Source organism: Anser anser, assembly GCF_964211835.1.
Source record: "Anser anser genome assembly, chromosome: 4".
Classification (NCBI taxonomy): domain Eukaryota; kingdom Metazoa; phylum Chordata; class Aves; order Anseriformes; family Anatidae; genus Anser; species Anser anser.
The window spans coordinates 77,077,410-77,093,674 of record NC_139724.1 but is presented as its reverse complement, the minus strand read 5'-3'; the positions used below and the strand labels follow the sequence as shown (position 1 = coordinate 77,093,674).

At 62.6% G+C, this 16,265-nt stretch overlaps 1 protein-coding gene across 9 annotated transcripts in view; it reads right to left on the bottom strand.

Moving 5' to 3' along the window:
• RAB11FIP5 (RAB11 family interacting protein 5) overlaps nucleotides 1-15,402 on the bottom strand; it is a 27,007-nt gene extending 11,605 nt beyond the window's left edge. The window contains exons 1-5 of one of the 9 annotated variants that reach the window (XM_083834137.1): nucleotides 14,532-15,401; nucleotides 5,634-6,070; nucleotides 3,731-4,442; nucleotides 1,657-1,753; nucleotides 7-1,503 (exon numbers count right to left, since the gene is read on the bottom strand). In XM_083834137.1, coding sequence (XP_083690263.1) covers nucleotides 1,483-1,503; nucleotides 1,657-1,753; nucleotides 3,731-4,442; nucleotides 5,634-6,070; nucleotides 14,532-15,253 — 1,989 coding nt within the window. In that variant the 5' untranslated portion in view covers nucleotides 15,254-15,401 and the 3' untranslated portion in view covers nucleotides 7-1,482. The other 8 variants (XR_014583597.1, XM_083834134.1, XM_083834135.1 and 5 more) reach the window with 8 other exon arrangements.
• Nucleotides 15,403-16,265: the final 863 nt, after the last annotated feature.

Below are 16,265 nucleotides of genomic sequence, written 5' to 3'. Positions count from 1 at the left end.
GGCAGATGCGAGCTGCTAACGGCTCGCGAGGGGGGGGGCAGCGGGGCTGTGCCTTGCCCGGACGGCCCCAAGGCAGATGGGGCTCACCAGGGCTGAGCTGGTGCAGGCTCAGGGCCTGATTCACCGTCCTGCCTCACGTCCATTCCCGGAAAACACACGCTCAGCAGGGAACGGGCAGGAACAGGCACTTCACGAGTCATTCTTCACCCTCGAAGGCTCCTGGCAAGGGAGCAGCACCAGCGTGTCGCACGTGGGCTCGGGAGATGCGGCGACGGGGCGAGGCGAGGGAGCGGCAGCACCCCCAGGGGCGCACCCAATGCACCCTCGGGCCGGAGGGGCAAAGATCCGGCTCTTTCCCTGGTCCTTTTTACCCCGTGCTTGATCCAAGGCAGACGCGAAGTTTTGCAGCTGGTGCGGACGCAGAACAGCGGAGATGCAACCCCGGTGGCTCCTGCAACGGACTCGCCCGCAGCGCTGCCGTGATCCGCGGTGCCCCGGTTCTGGGGGCGCGGAGCTGCCCCGAAACCTTCTTCCAATTTCCAGCATTTCAGAAATGAAGCTTTTTATGAGCGCGTGATGAAGAGTGAAGAAGTCGGGTCAATATCTGGCCTCTGCTGACTACGGAAAGAGGAGTGATAGCCCGGGTGGGGCAAGGTTTTACGTTTTCCTCCCGTGAAAGCAGAAGGAAAGGGCTTTAATCCACAAACGGTGACGATTTGTAAAAAAAAAAAAAAAGAGGGCGCAACTTCTCTTTTTGCCTAGTGCCAGGCACAAGATGCAGCCCCGTTTTATCATCCCGATTCACGCTGCAGGAAGCGGGACCTGTGGAGCTCTGATAACATTGTGGGAAAGGCTGAAAATACTCAAACCGATTGTTTTAGCCCCAGGCCTTGCCTCAAATAAACCTGCTGAGCTTCTTCCTCCCATAACAACTCTTGACCACCGCAACCCTAAACACAACAAACACCAAACTGCCTTTTTTTTTTTTTTTAATTCAGGCCTCCCTCTCTCCTCCCACTTCCATTCAAGCTGATATCAAAGCCCCGCAGACGCCAGGGGTTAGCAGAGCCTGGGTGAAGGCACGGTGGACGAAGGCACGTAAATAAGGGCTGAGGACAGAAACTCCCCGGGTAAGGCACAGGAGGTTTGCAGTGATGGGTCAGCAAGAACAACCCACGACAGAAAACCTCCCCGAAGTTCAAAACAGCCCCGAGCCAGCCGCTTCCTCGCTCTACAAAGGGAGGGGTTTTGCAGAGCAGGCAGCTCGAGACGAGCCGTGCCGGACCTGTCTTCGCTGCAGGCTGATTTAAACCTGAACTGTAAGGCATCTTTCTTCTAATTACAGACCTTTCGACTAATTACAGGGTGAGACTGCCGGTCTTGCAAATGCGACGGCTTTTGATGCTCTCTTCCCCACGGCCCGCTGCAGGTGAAACTTGACCGAGCCACGACGGGCACCGAGGAGGCACCGAGGCTGCTTGCTTAGCTCCAGGAGCTGCAGAGCTGAAGTTTCCAGATCAGGAGAGTGGGAGGGGAAAAAAAGAAAAAAAAATCCCTGCTGCAGCTAAGTCAAAGTGGCGGCATCAAACTGCTCGATTCAGAGGACGGTTCCCTCTACGAAGCAAAGGTTAATCCGTCTCCAGATCCAGAAGTTACCCTGGTAAATGAGTAGCAGGCTTGCTTCTCCTCCAGAGGCAAATGGATGTCTACAAAACACCCACGGATAAGCCCTGCCAGCTCTTCGATCGCACGCCTGAGAGAGAACACGCGTTTGATTATCAAAATGCAGACGGCATCGGCCCCTGTGTTCACCCCGGCACCGCCAGGACCTAAAAAACCTTCCGACAGCTTCGGCTCCAACCGGCGGCACGGCCTGCGAGGTCACCCAGTGTAAGGAAGGGGAAGAAAATGAGAAAAGTGAGAGTTCTTCGTAACAGAAGAAGTAACGATGCTGTAATTAGTGGCTCGAGGAAGAGGAAGATCCAGGGAAGCAGGACTGAGCCTCTCCGTCTCCCTGTGATGATGGGAAGGACGTTTTGGCACCCGAGACTCGGTCGCTGGCTCCCACCGCCCAGCCTGGGCCACATCAAGGACAAATGCTTCTTACCGGGCTGCCCAAAAGGTGCTCAGCCGCTCCGTCCCCGAACCGAAACGCCGGGGCTCCTCGCTCCCAGCCCAGCACTTCGCCGTTCTCCATCAGAGACTTCTCCTAATGCTTCATTTAAGCCTCCCCTGCTGCACTTTAAGCTCGTTACTCCCCATCTGAAAATTGCCGAGCGCAATTAGAGCCCGTTCGGATGCTGGGGAACGTCCCAGAAGGGGCCCCTGTGAATCTGTTCCCTCCAGCCCGTGCTGCTTCAGAGGGATTCCTATTTTGGGGAGCAAAACCTGCAGCCGGAGGAGTTTCTCCTTACAAGACAGCCGCTTGTGGACGGGGTCCTCATCACGCCCGAAAAGAGGCACCTGCAAAGCTGAGCTTGGGCACGCCACAGCAAACCGAGCCTAAGCAAAGCTTCGGCTCAGCTGGAAATTAAAAAAAATACATAAATAAAGCAATCCTGAGCGGTAATATCCTGTCCTTCCCCAGAGACCAGCTTCGTTTGGCCTCATCCAGAAGCAAACCCGCAGCAGGCAGCGCTCCGGGTAGCTGCATGCTCCTGGGAAGAGGACGACGAGGATGTGCGGGAGGGAAGGGGCTGGCACCAGGCTCCTGCTACCCCTCGGCCTTAAAGGCTACGACGGCTACGAAACCCTTCTGCGGGTGGGGAAGGTGACAATTTTGGGGGCTGCCCCTGGCCCGGAGCTGCTCAGAGCCCCGTGCGCACCGCAGCAGCTGAAGTCGCTGGCTAGGGGGAGGAAACCTCGTTAGGGGAGGCTCAGACCGAACGCAAACCCCTCCGCTTAACAAATTAGGTTAAAGTTAGCCCAGATCAGAAAATCCCGATCATGAATCGGCCCTCTGGGTTCGACCAGCTGGTCATTTCTTCCAGCTGCTTTTAACCCCTCTGAGGGTTGATAACACGGCACCGTGCCCTCGGTCAGCCCCCGGACCCCCAGCTCAGCTGCTGGGGACTTTGGGGACAGACGCGGGCATTTCTGTGACAAACCCAGCACCGAAAGGGCACGGGCACCACGTCGTCTGTGCCACGAGCAGGGGCCGAGGACCTGCGGGGGATGAATCGCCACGTGGAGGGAGAACAGGTGGAGATTTTAGTCGGGAGCAGGGAAGGCTGGGGTGGGATAGGAAGAGGAAAGAGCAGGGCTGGGTTAGTTACTTCAGAAATACTAATTAATACCTCCGATTAACAAAGTACCGCACCCCGGGCCAGAGCAGCGATGCAGAGGGTGTGGAACGTCAATAACAAAGCGACTGCACGTCGCTGCGTCCCACGGCCCGCTCGGGATGCCAGGGAGCTAATTAAAAGGGAGCAGATTTCTGCCTTGCCTTCGAGGCCACGGAAACCCCGGGCACGACCACGCGGCAGGGGGATTCACCTCCCCTTCCCCAAGCAGGACACACGCAGGGGGGAGCACAAGAGAGGTGAGGATCCAGGGAAAATATCCCTCCTTTCGAGGTGCACAACGCCAAGGGAGCGTTCCCCCCGCTACGATCCCATCTGAGCGAGGGGGACTGGTCCTCCAGCCGCGCTGGGGAGCATTTCCCAGCACAGCCGCGAGGCTGGGGGCAGGCGGACCCCAGCCCGGGCACCGACACCCGCGTGTCACTGACCTGGGTTTTTGGGGGCTCTCTTTGGGCTCCTTGGACGCGAACCAGCCGCCGGCCCTGCTCCTCTCGTCGCCTGCCGCGGGCGAGCCTCCCGTTTTCTCTCCCTGGCCTCTGCCCCCGGCGTCGCTCTTGGTGCCCCCGTGGTGGAAGAAGCCGCCTTTGGGTTTCTTCTCTTCCTTCCTCGTTTCTTCCGCCCGCTTCTCCTGCCTCGCCTCCGCGGAGAGCGCCGAGGGCGCCGCGGCTTGGGTGGGCTTGCCCTCCGAGCGGCCGCTCTCCTCCATCCTGGCTCTGCCCAGGTGGTTGCTGAGGGTCACGGCTTTGGTGGACACCTTCAGCTCTTCCTGCAGGACCAAGCTGGGAGGGGACGGGATGAACCTGGGCTCGTCTCTCTGCTGCGTCCTCTCGAAGCCCCCCCAGGGTGCTTCAGGGGGCTCCGGGTGCAGGGGGGCGAAGCCGAAGCCCTCCTCCGGCCTCCTGGGGCCGCCGGGCACGGGCAGCGGCGCGGAGCTCCGCGGGGCAGGCACGGGGCTCTGCAGTGCAGGCTCGTCGCCGTAAACGTGGCTGCCGTTGATGCAGAGGGAGGACCGGGACACGGGGTCGCTCTTTGGCTTCAGGCTTTGGATGGCTTTTGGCTCCAGGACGGGGCTGACCTGGGAGACGTCGTCGCTGAACGCTCTCTTGTGGGTCAGCCTCGGGGAGGGCAAGAAGTCCCTCACTGCGGGGACAAAACACAAAGCAGGTGAGGCCCCGCGTAAAGGGCACGAGCAGCCTTATCTGCTACTTGCAAACGCCGATGAGATCTGCAAAATTACACCGTTTTTCTCCCTCCCAGGCTCTGCCAGTTACTGGAAACACAAAGCACCGGTCCCGAGCACGAGGCTGCACAAGCTACACGACACGCACGCACAGCACCTCCCGCTGCAGGATCCAGACACGGGTCTTTGCAAGACATAACCCTCGTCTGAGAGGATCCGAGACCTACAATAAATGCGAGAAGCCATCCAAAAGCTCCTTAAAGGCCTCACGCTTCGGTGCGCTTTAAGAGTTCGCATGGAACAAAAGCCACCGAGCCCCTGAGCTCCGCCGGGTTTGCGTGGCACAAGCCAGGACGGCGCAGCGCCTGCTTCTCCCTCCGGCAGCAGCTGCCAAATGCTCAGCAGACTTCAGAAACTCCCCAAGGAATCGCGTTAGGTGATGCAGAGCTGCTCTGCCCCCCTTGCCTCCCTCACCACGGCACCAGCCCGGTGCCTCCGCTGGCTCCAGCCATGCCCAGGCCGTCACCCAGCAGCGCGTACCCCGGGACTCCCACCCCATCCGGGAACCGGCTGCCTCCAGCCCATTAAGCCACTTAATTATACATTTTGTTTTCAAGGGACAGCAAGAATTAACTCATTACAAGGGCCTTTTTTGTTTGCGAATCGCCGCCCTCCCAGCGCCAAGAGCTGGGATTGCTTTAATCACCGGGACCCGGTCACTGCTTTGCCCCCCCCGGCCAGCAGGACCTCGTTAGGCAGCGCCTCGAGGGCCTCTGCCACGAGCCGGTGTTTGCGACCAGTTTTGGGGTGGCAGGGGAGAAACAGCCCCACGCCACCCCTACACCCTGCTGCCTATAGGGTTGGCGGCACGCGGGCTCGTGGCGTGCAAGGCGTGCGTGCAGCAGTGCAAAGCAGCCGCGCCGAGCAAGGCTGTCCGCACACGGGCTTGGCATCAAAAGCAAAATTTCGGATCTTTTCCCCCATTCTGGCAGGGCAGGGAGGTGGTCTCGGAGGGCTCGTGCGGGACGCCGCTCCTCAGGTAAGCGATTGGTTAACAGATTTGCAGGAAAGCCGCAACAGCAACAAAGAAAAGAAGGGGAAAAAAGAAAAAAAAGGCTGAGGGGGGAGAACTAAACCCGTGATCCTCTTACCGGAGCGCTCCGTGGACAGGCTGCTGTGTCTGCTGGGGGATTTGGTTACCTCGGCAGCGCTTGCGGCCGGGCCCAGGCTGGCCGAAGAGATGGTGCTGTCGGAGCCCAGCGAGGTGTTGGACTGCGTCAGGGACGACTTGCGCAGCTTGCCCTTCAAGAAGCCCTTGATTTTGGACTTCTTGCCCCCGACGTCGAAGTCATCCTCCCCGTCGAGGGCGCCCACGCTGCTGGGGATGATTGCAGAGGCCGACTCCAAGTCGTATTTCTTCTTGCCCTTCACCTTGTCCTTCAGCTTGCCGAAGGGCGAGCGCGGCTTGTCCTTCACGGACAGGTCGAACATGCTGGCCGTCAGGTTGGTGCGCGTGAACTGGACGCTCACTTCGACCTCGCCCCGCTCCTTCTCCTTCTTCCCAGCCTTGGAGTGTAGCTTGTGCCACCTGGAGACACGGAGAAAAGAAAAGGAAAGGCGCCTCCGTCACCTCCCAGCGCTGCAAACCCCAGCACAGGGGTGTTGTAGGGCAGCAGAGCTCTGCCACCCTCCCCGCGTGTGCAACCGGGCGCACACCGACATCGGGCACCCCCGTGCATCTCAGGGGGGTGTTACCAGTGGCCAGGCTCTCCTCTGCCAGCTGGGAGGTTGCTGCGAGCCCACATTTTTTAAAAAAAGACAGCTTTTTGGTGCTTAGAGGCAGTGACTCAGAACAAATCCTTCTGTTGGGGGTCGGTGCTGTCGTGGCGCAGGAGCTCAGGGGCACCAACACGACGTTATTCCAGCAGTCAGTGACAGAGGATGCAACACACCTACATGTTGGTTTATATATATTATGCTCTATATATTTATACGATACCCCTCAACACCCCAATTCTGCAGAAACGTCACCAAAAACGAAGCAGGCAGAAGCCCAAAGTGGAGGCAAAAGGCTTGTACCTATCTCACGGCCCTAAACGCAGACTTTGGTCGGCAGCTCTGCGCACAGAGGTGGGGCAGCACGGGACACGGGGGAAGTAGTTCCTCCTAAAACTGCCGTCCCGCACCCACCAGCCCGGCATCCTTCCCCCCCCCTCCTCCCGCAGCGCTGCAGGGGCAGGACGGGCTGATCTCCGCACCCAGGGCATCCCCCGGGTGCCCCGAGGACACGATAGGGCTGTGCCACGGGACAGGGACCCGATAACGCCTCCGCCGCTTATCACACGGCTGCAGGAAGGCAACGAGACCCGGTCGGTCCTGGGTTTGTCGGTCCTGGGTTTGTCCCCGCAAAGATTTCCCCCCAAGCCCCCCAGGCAGAGGAAGGAGAGATGGCTGTGGCTACGCCGGCCCCAAAACCCAGCCCGGGGATTTGCAGGGTCCTCCAGGAGCTGGAAGAAATCTCCAGGAGGTGCCTTAACCCCGTCCTAGTGACTTCCCAGCAGCTGAAAATCCCCGCCGAGTTTCCCATCCTTAGCGTTGACTGGAAAAGGAAAAGACGGGGCAGGAAAATGTGAAGCGATGGGGACGGGTGTGACCCTGCTGAAATCACCGGGGCGAGGAGGAAATTCGAACCACGTCCCCGAGAGGTTCCTGAATTCCCAAATCAGGAGCCAGCGAGAAGCAGGAGCACTTCACGGGGTGAAATCCTCCCCCAGCCCAAAGCTCATCCTCTCCGCCCCCACAAGATGCCAAATTTAAAGTATTCAGCGCCAAACCCGGAGGCTTGAAAACACCCAGGGCTGCAGGAAGGCGCACCGAGCCCGCAGCCGGACCTGGGAGAGGTTCGGAGAGGGGGACGAGCGACGTGCGGCTGAGTCATCGGACGGGAAACATCCTGAGAGGCATTTTTATACCTTGCATCACCCCGTGGAAAAAAAAAATAAAGAGCGAGAGAGAAAATCTGGGTGGGTGAGCGCGAGGAAAGGCGAGGATGAGGAGACGAAGCAGCCCGTGAAGCCCTGCGTCGCATCCCCTGTCCGTCCCTGTTAACGCTGCAGTCATTAAACCTCACTTGGTTGCTCGCCGGCGCCGCCTTTAAAAGAAGGAGCCTTAAACCTGCTTCAGAAAAAGAGCAGCTCAAGGAAAACCTCTGCTTACACTGGCACAGGACCGCGGAGCTATTTTGGGCTCCCGAGAGCCAACCGGCGGCCGGTCGGAAACGCACCTCGGCGAGGGCGAAGCGGTATTTTCGGGCAGGGCTCCCAGCGGGTGGCACACGCTGAGCCTTTCCACGTCGGGGTTGTTTGGGGGGTTTTGTTGTTTGTTTTTTCTTTTTAATCCTCCCAGAGGCCTGCCCGTACCTAAAGGGGGCTGCGGGAAAGCTGGAGGGGCGCGCTCGGCGCCCCGTCCTGCCCCTTCCCTCGCGCCCTGCGGCTGGGCACGAGCCCCCCGGAGACACAGAGCGCGTTTGCCCCCTCGGGCAGCGGGTCGGGGTGCAGGGGAAGGGCCGCAGCGAGCTGCCCAGCGGAGGAAACCATGAACGGAGAGCTGGCTCCCTGCAGGCGCCCCGGAAAGGGGAAGCAGCTGGGGCCCCGTCGAGCTCTCAGGATGCGAAATGTTCCCTCCTCCCGCTCCGGGATCCGACGCGCGCTCATGTAGGTCAGCGCGCTTCTGCGGCACCTCCAGAAACCTTCCCCGTGCCGAGGCTCCTCTCTCCTCCCACTCACCTCCTCCGAGGAGAGCGGCGAGAGGCAAAAGGCAGATCGGGGAGGGGGAGCCCAGCAGCTATTTTCTGCCGCCGGGATCGATCGGGAGGCTCGGAGAGCAGCGCGCTGCCTCCGAAAGGCACGAGCTGCCCCCATCCTCCCTCCAGCAGCGGCCTGGATCGGAAAGTGCTGAGCAAAGGGGAAAAAAATAAAAATAAAAAACAAACCTCCCGGCGCGGAAAGGGAGCGGGGGAGCTGGTGGTGAAGGAGGGCAGGGGGCCACACCGAGGACGCCGCGCTCGGGGTCAGCGCCTGGCCCGTGCCCTCCCCGCTCCTGCGCGCGAGTGACCTGGATAAGGGAGGCTGGGAGCCGGCAGGGCACGGGCCAGCATTTCCCTCCTGGCGGCCAGCAGCCAAGCGTCACACGAAGCCTGCTGTCCCCACGGCTGGGGAAGCTCCCAGGCCTCCGTCAGGCCACGGGGTGACCGCTTACAGGCGGCGCGGGGAGCGCCCCGTGAAGGCGGCGCTCCTAAAAACGCCGCATTGGGCATCCGAACCCGAGGGGGGAAGGCACTCGGGCGCTCCCAAATCCATCAGGGAGAAAACGTGTTCGGGTTTGAGAGATACCTGCCTGCCTCGGGCCGTCCCCCAGCTGCCGGGATGGCTCGGGGGGCACGGAGCCAAGCCTTAATGGAAATAACCGTGCAGGGGGGACCCCAGTGGGGAGACCGAGCCCAGGCTTCCCGTCCCTCGCCCCTTCCACGTCCCCCCACGGCTCCTTCAGCATCACACCGGCAGCTTGGCGGGCGGGCGCCCCAAATTCCTGCGGAGATCCGACCGGAGAGCCCTCCCACGCGCCCCGGGTACCTTCGGCGGCGGTGTCCCAGTCTCAGCGCCGGCCTGGTCCCAGCGCTTCGCCAGCGGCAGGTTCCCGAGAGCCTCCTTGGGTGGCCAAGTCGCTCGGAGACCCTCACGTTCGGGGACGCAGGCGGGGAAGGACGCACGGACAGGGGGTTTCTGCGGCTCTCCGGCAGCCAGCCTCCTCCCCAGAGCTCATTCGGTGTGGACGGGGCAGCCTGAGCTGCGGGACGGAGCCAGGCAGCCCAGCACGGAGCCAGAGCCTCGTCCCCGGCCGCGCCAGCCCGTCGTTTACTGCTGAATCATCCCTGCACCAAGGTCAGCCCCGCTGCCAGAGGAGCCCCATGTCTTTAATTAGCGACAGAGACAGGGCTGGGGGCAGCCCAGGACCCCGGGGGGGGGCGGGCAGGTGAGCGCAGAAGAGGAGACCCAGGGGAAAAGCCCAACCATCTGCAGGAGGGGCACGGCTGCTCCTCCCGAGGGACCGCGGGGAGGAAGCTCACCGAGCCCGGAGGGGAAGCAGAGGGTGGGAAACGGCCCAGCCGGCCCCCGGGGAGTTTGGGCTCCCCATCTGGGCCTGTGTTTTCCATGCAGCTTCTTCCCCCCCCCCCACCGGCGCGGGGAAACTTTTCTGCTGGGTAGCTTTGTTCCGTGTTGGTTTTGGACGGCCTGTTCTGCAAGGTGATCCCCCACGAGCTGCCCAGAGCAGACGGAAAACAAACCCAGGCTGATCCCCCCCACCCCGCGGACGGGGAAGGAAGGGGAAGGCCATCTCTCCAGGCGTCGTCCCTCCGACAGCTCCAAACGAGCTGCAACAAACTGCTCGAACTGCTCGCCAGGTAATCGGGCACGCTAACGAGGCGACTCTGCCCTGCTCATCCCGTGGCTCCAGCTCCGACCAGACCAGCCCGGCACGTACCCTCGGCACTGAGGGCACGAGGTCTGTCCCAGCAAGGTCCCGAGCGTCCCTCACCACCTCCCCTTGGTTTTGGGGGCCTGGCGTGGCCCCATATCCGCGCCTGCCACGTTCAGGAGCTGGAGGAGGGAGCAGGACAGAGAGCAGGGATGGGTAGGAGCTATCGGCAGCACCAGCACGGGGGCAGCCACGCGCAGCCCCACTGCGCATCAACTCACGCTGAAAAACTCGGAGAATTTCTCCAGCCCGGCACAGGACGGGCAGGGAGGAAGACGAGGGGAGGGAAGATGGAAGGAGCTGTAAAAAGGAGCGTGAAACATTTATGAACGGAGAGGAGAGAGTAATGGCTGGAGACAGCAACTGGGCTCCGCAGCCATATTCATCTGCTTACGCCCCGGGGCTTCCAAGGTTTGCATCCTCCGTGCCTGTGGATGCCCCGACCCGCCAGGCAGGGGGGATTAGGACCGCTCTGCTGGCCCCGAAAGCACCAAGAAGAGGAAGAAACGAGCCCTGAGCCATCTCTGTGGGATCCCAAAGCGAGGAGCTGCTGGGCGGGCTCCCCCGGCGCACCTGCAGGTGCTGGGGCACTGAGCAGGAGGTGAAAATGAAGGCGGGGGCGGGCGGGAGCCGCACGTTTTTCCTGTAAATCCTTCCCCAACAAGCAGGGCTCGCACAGAGAACCAAGCACCTGGAGGCACGAGGCTCAGAGCAGCCCACAGGAGTACAAAGGCTGGGAGGACACCCAAAACCCTGCGCCCCTGCCAAGCCCCGAGCTGCAAAGCCCTGGCCAAGGAAGCCGATCCTCGCGGACACGGGCAGCGGGCAGAGCACCCCGAGCCGCGTTTCGGCAGGACCGGCCTCTGCCCGCGGGGTTTCGACACAGCGCAGCATTTCCTGGCCCCGGGGATGCAACGACCCCTCGGGGCTGCCTTTCCAGCCCCAAAACGAGGATTTCGTCACAGCCCACAGCATCCGAGGTGCTCACTGTCGGTCTCGGCCACCCCCAAGAACCCGCTTTAACATTTTTCACCTCCCAGACCTGCTCCGAGGGCACGACCGACAGCTGGGGAAGGACCGAAAGACAGCCAGGGAGCCCCGGCGGGGATTTGGGGACCGTCCCTTCACCCCAAGGATGCTCCTCGCCCCTCCGAGGTCCCTGTCGTGACCACGGGCAGGGGTGATGGGACCTCCTGGAGCTCTTCCCCTGCACCCCGGGGCCACACCGAGCTCGGGGCAGTGTCCCCCAGGGTGCCCCAAGGGCTTTAGCTAGGAAGGGTCGGCACCCAGAGGAAAGGCACCTCAGCAAGCATTTGTGCCCCTGGCCTCAGGCTGCTTCCACGAGGGACATTTCCACGGGTGACTTTGCACCAGGGCTCCGGGCAGGGACGGAGAAAGGATGCTAACGGGACCTGGCACCGTAAAACCCAGAATTTTGCTCTTGGATGCCCCAGCATGCACGCGTTTCCACGTGAGCAGGGCTCCATCCTTCCCACCAACGCAAGAAGCCGCCACCACGATCAACGCAGAAAAAGCTCCGGGAAGAGCCCTTTGACCAACAGGGTTAAAGCCAGGGGTTAAAAATAAAACCACAAGTCAGAAGCGAGGAGCGACGCTCTGCACCGCGGCTGTCGCCAGCCCCGAGCCGCGGAGCCTGGTTTCAGCCCTGGGATACCCAAAAAGGCCACGGGAGCCCTCGGGCTGCTCCTGGGCGGCTCCAGGAGCGGATTTTCCCCCAGACAAAACAGAGACGTTCGGAGCTGAACGAGGCAGCTCATAAATGCCACCGGACGCCGGCCCACGGCCCCGCTCCGAGCCACGGGTCCAAGTTTGACGGCACTTTTTCCACCGGGCTGAAAACAAGGAGAAAAATCACCACCGGGAAAAGTTTCCGCCCAGCAAAACTCAGCAGTAAAACGAGAGCAAGGTCAACACGCTGACAAGCAAGGCCTGTTTTGGTTTGTTGCTGTTTTTTGTGTGTGTTTTTTTTTTTCCTCCTCTTTTTTGGGCCCTTTTCAAGCCCGCAGCAGTTTCATGCCTCGGAGCAAGGGCTGCAGGTGGGGACCTAAAACCAAAAGGGCACCGAGGGAGCTCCCCGTGCCCCGAAAGCTGCAGAAAAGGGGAAACGTGCAGGGGATGAGGGGCAGGAGCAGGGCTCAGCCCCACGGCATTCACCAGCACGGTACCACCAGCTCCCTCCCTGCCACTGCCCCACCTTGTCCCCACCAGGGTTATCTGCATGGTACAGCCTGCGCCTGGAGGTGGGGAGCCTGGGCTTATTTTGCCATTTATTTTATTTTTTTTAAAGCTATAAATTTCCTATTAAACAAAGCCGTCGGTGACGGGGCCGGGTGAGGTGCCAGAAATCGGTTCCCCCTGTGAAACACGCGCAGCCCCGGCGGCGTGCAAACCGACCGGCCTTGCAGCCCCAACGCTGTGAGGAGATTTTTTTTTTGTAATATTTGCCAAAAAACAAACGGTTTTGACTCGCAAGCTCCGCTTTGGGGGTTAACGTGAATGTAGATGCTCGGGGTGCAGCCGGAGAGCCTCCCCCCATGTTTTCTGTGCGTGCTCCCATCCCGGAGGCCCCGGGTGAAGATAAAAAGCCTCGAGAGCCCCAGCGAGGGGAAGTCGGTTCTCCTTATGCAAGCAGCGCTACAGGAAGGGAGGGAGACAAACGGCAGAAAATAAAAAACAGGGCACCCCCGGCCCTGCGCCCCGGGGCCTCGCACCCCAAGGCCTCGCACCCCGAATCCCACTGGGGCCGCGGGCACGCAGGGCCCGGCTGGGGCGGACGTTGCCCCACAGAGCAGCGATCCCTGATGCCCAGACCTTTGCCACGAGCCCGTTAAACCTTCCTGGGGTCACCACAGGCCCCTTAAACCCTCCTGGGATCACCGCAGGCCCCTCTCTTCACAGGGCCGCGGCGCTGGTTTGAATTAGGGCCGAGCCGAGGGAGCCAGGCCCGGCTTCTCCCCGGCGCCGCCCGCTAATAAAAGCGAAATAAACGCCGGGGGGGGGGAGCACTCAGACAGCAGCTTCGGGGTTTGTCCCTTTTTCTCCCATTTTAGGGCTAGCAGGAGTGGCTTGCAGACACCAACGAGGCACAGGAAAAGCGCTCGTGACCCCGTCGCACGCTCGTCGCGCTCCCGTCAGCGAGGCCGTGCCCGGGTAGGGGGGCGAGGGATTCGTGGGCCAGCCGAATTCCTCGGGTCTGGGGCACGGAGGAGCCGGGTGTGCGTGGAGCCAGGCTCAGAAAGTTCTTCTCTGAAGGAATTTCATCCGCATTCCTGCCTCTCCGCTGCCTGGCAGAAGGCTGGGAAGCGTCAGGCTGTTTTTAAACCCTCCTGGGAGGAGGAGGAAGGACGGCAAGTCCTCCGCCCGCAGGGGGATCCCTGCTGGAGGCAGCGCCTCGTGGGGCTGGGAGCAGGACCCCGGGATGGGGACCAAGACTGGGACAAACTGGGACATGGCAACGAGACATCCCCGGGGGCTGCAAAGCCACCAGACCCCACATGGATCCATGCCACGGCCTCCTGGGGGGGCCTTGTGGCACCCCAATTCCCGGGGGAGGAGGGATGCTGGGGTATTTCCAGCCCCGTGACTACGTTTGGGGTGATGGGGAGCCCTGTGACACCCTTCTGGGTGCTCCCATGGACCCCATAACACCTCATTGCCTTCAATCCCCTTTGGGGTACGCAGGGATCCCATAGCACCCTATGCCCTGTGATGCCCTTCTGGGGGCTCAGATGGACCCTGTGACACCCCACCTCCTGCAATCCCCTTTTTGGGGCACGCACAAACCCCACAACACCCTACCCCCCGGGACTCCTTGCCAGGGCCACACAGGGACCTGGTGGCACCTCATTGCCAGCAATCCCATTTTGGGGGCACACACAAACCCCACAACACCCTACCCCCTGTGACACCTTTCCGGGGCCATGCATGGACCCTGCGATACCTCGTTGCCTGCAATCCCCTTTCGGGGGTACACGTTGACCCTGTGACATGCTGTTGCCTTCAATCCTGTTTTTGGGGCACGCACGGACCTGGTGACACCTCGTTACCTGCAGTCCCCTTCTGGGGGCACCCAGGGACCCTGCAAACTGTTGTTACCCGCAAACCACTTTTTGGGGCGCACACAGACCCCGTGACACCCCATTGCCCCTGACTCCCCTGTTGGGGCCCACATGGACCTGGTGACACCTCCTTACCTCCCACCCCCATTTTGGGGTCCACATGGACCTGGTGACCCCTCCTTACCTCCCACCCCCATTTTGGGGTCCACAGGGACCTGGTGACCCCTCCTTGCCTCCCACCCCCATTTTGGGACCCACGCAGCCCCCACACACCCCCCCTTACCTCCCACCCCCTTTTGGGGACCCACAGCCCCCCCGCCCCCATTCAGGACGCTCCCAGGAACCCTACAACACCGCCCCCCATACAACCCCCTGGGGGGGGACCACACACAGACCCTACGACACCCCGACCCCCCCCTCCCCTCCCCCACTCACCCCAGCTCCGCGGCTCGGCCGGGGGGGGCCGGGCAGGGCAGGGCCAGGCTGCAGCGCCCCAGGAAGCGGTCGGCCCCGAGCAGCGCCCGCTGCAGCACGGTGACGGTGAGGACGGGCGGGGAGCCGGGCCCGGGGGGCAGCTCCAGGGCGCAGCCGTCCCGCCACTCGGCGCTGCCTCCGCTCCGCTCCGCCACGGCCGTGCGCTGCCGCTGCCGGCCCAGCTCCAGCACGGCGTACACGTCGCCGGGACCCGCCGCCGGGGCGCTGCCCCCGGGGCCGGTGCTGCCGCCGCCGCCGCCGCCGCCCTTGCAGCGCAGCCCGCGGGCCCGCACCGCCGTCACCTGGACGTGGGTGGGCAGCCAGCACGGCGCCGGCTCGGCGGGCAGAGGGGCGGCCCGCAGCAGGGCCATGGCCGGCTCGGCTCGGCTCGGCTCGGCACGGCCGGGCTCGGTACAACGCAACCGGGCTCGGCCGGGCCGGGCCCCGAGCCCCCGCTGCTGCTGCCGCAGCCGGGCCGCAGCGGGAGCCGCCCTAAGCCCCGCCCCCCAGCCACGCCCGTGCCGATAGGCCACGCCCACTCGGGCTAGGCCACGCCCACACCGCCGAACCCACGCCCGTTCACCCCCGAACCACGCCCATTCATGCCCAAAGCCACGCCCACAATGTCCGAACCACGCCCACCCGTCCGTAAGCCACGCCCACATCGCCAAACCCACGTCCATTCACCCCCAAACCACGCCCGGTCTTGCCCGAAGCCACGCCCACATCGCCCAAACCACACCCTCTCGCCCCCAGGCCACGCCCACACACCCCTAAGCCACGCCCGCTCACCCATAGGCCACGCCCACATCTCCACCCCATGTTCATTCACCCCCCTAAGCCACGCCCATTCATGCCCAAAGCCACGCCCACATCGCCCAAACCACGCCCACCCGCCCCCGAGCCACGCTCCAGTCTGGCCCCAAAGCCCCGCCCCAATGCGCGGCCCCGCCCCCTCAAGCCCCGCCCCCTCGCACCAAGCCCCGCCCCTGCAGCCCCGCGCCTGCTGCAGAGGCCCCGCCCCCTCTCGGTGGCCACGCCCCTCCTCGGGCGGGAGGGGGCTGCGAGGGGCGGGGCCCCGGGGCTGGGAGCAGGGGGACGGGGGCGCTGCAAGGGCGGGTGTCGGGGGGGGGGGGGGGGGGGGGGGGGGGCCTGCCGTGTGTCCCCACGTCCTGCGGCGCCCCTCTGCGCACCCCGGGGCTGCTGCTGGCAGCGTTCCCCGTGCTCGTGCCTGCTGCACCGCGTGCGTGGGTGTGCACGTGTGTGCGTGCACGGGCATGGGCGGGCATTGTGGGCATGTGTGAGCATGCACCTCCTTGTGTGTGCACTTGTGGGCATGCACAGGCATGGGCGTGCATGTGTGTGCATGCACATGTGCACATTTGTGTGCACGCATGGACGTGTGTGCGCATGTGTGGGCATGTGTATGCATGTGTGTGTGAATGCACGGGCGTGTGTGCTTGTGTGTGCATGCACGGGCATGTGTGAGCATGTACCTGCTTCTGTGTGCACGTGTGGGCTTGCACGGGAACGGGTGTGCATGCACAGCCATGTGTGAGCATGCACCTGCTTGTGTGTGCATGCATGGGCACAAATTGGCAAGTGTATTGATACATTTGCCTGTGTGAGCATGCATCTGCTTGTCTGTGTGTGCACATGCATATTAGTGCAAGCACGGGCATGTGTGAGCATGCA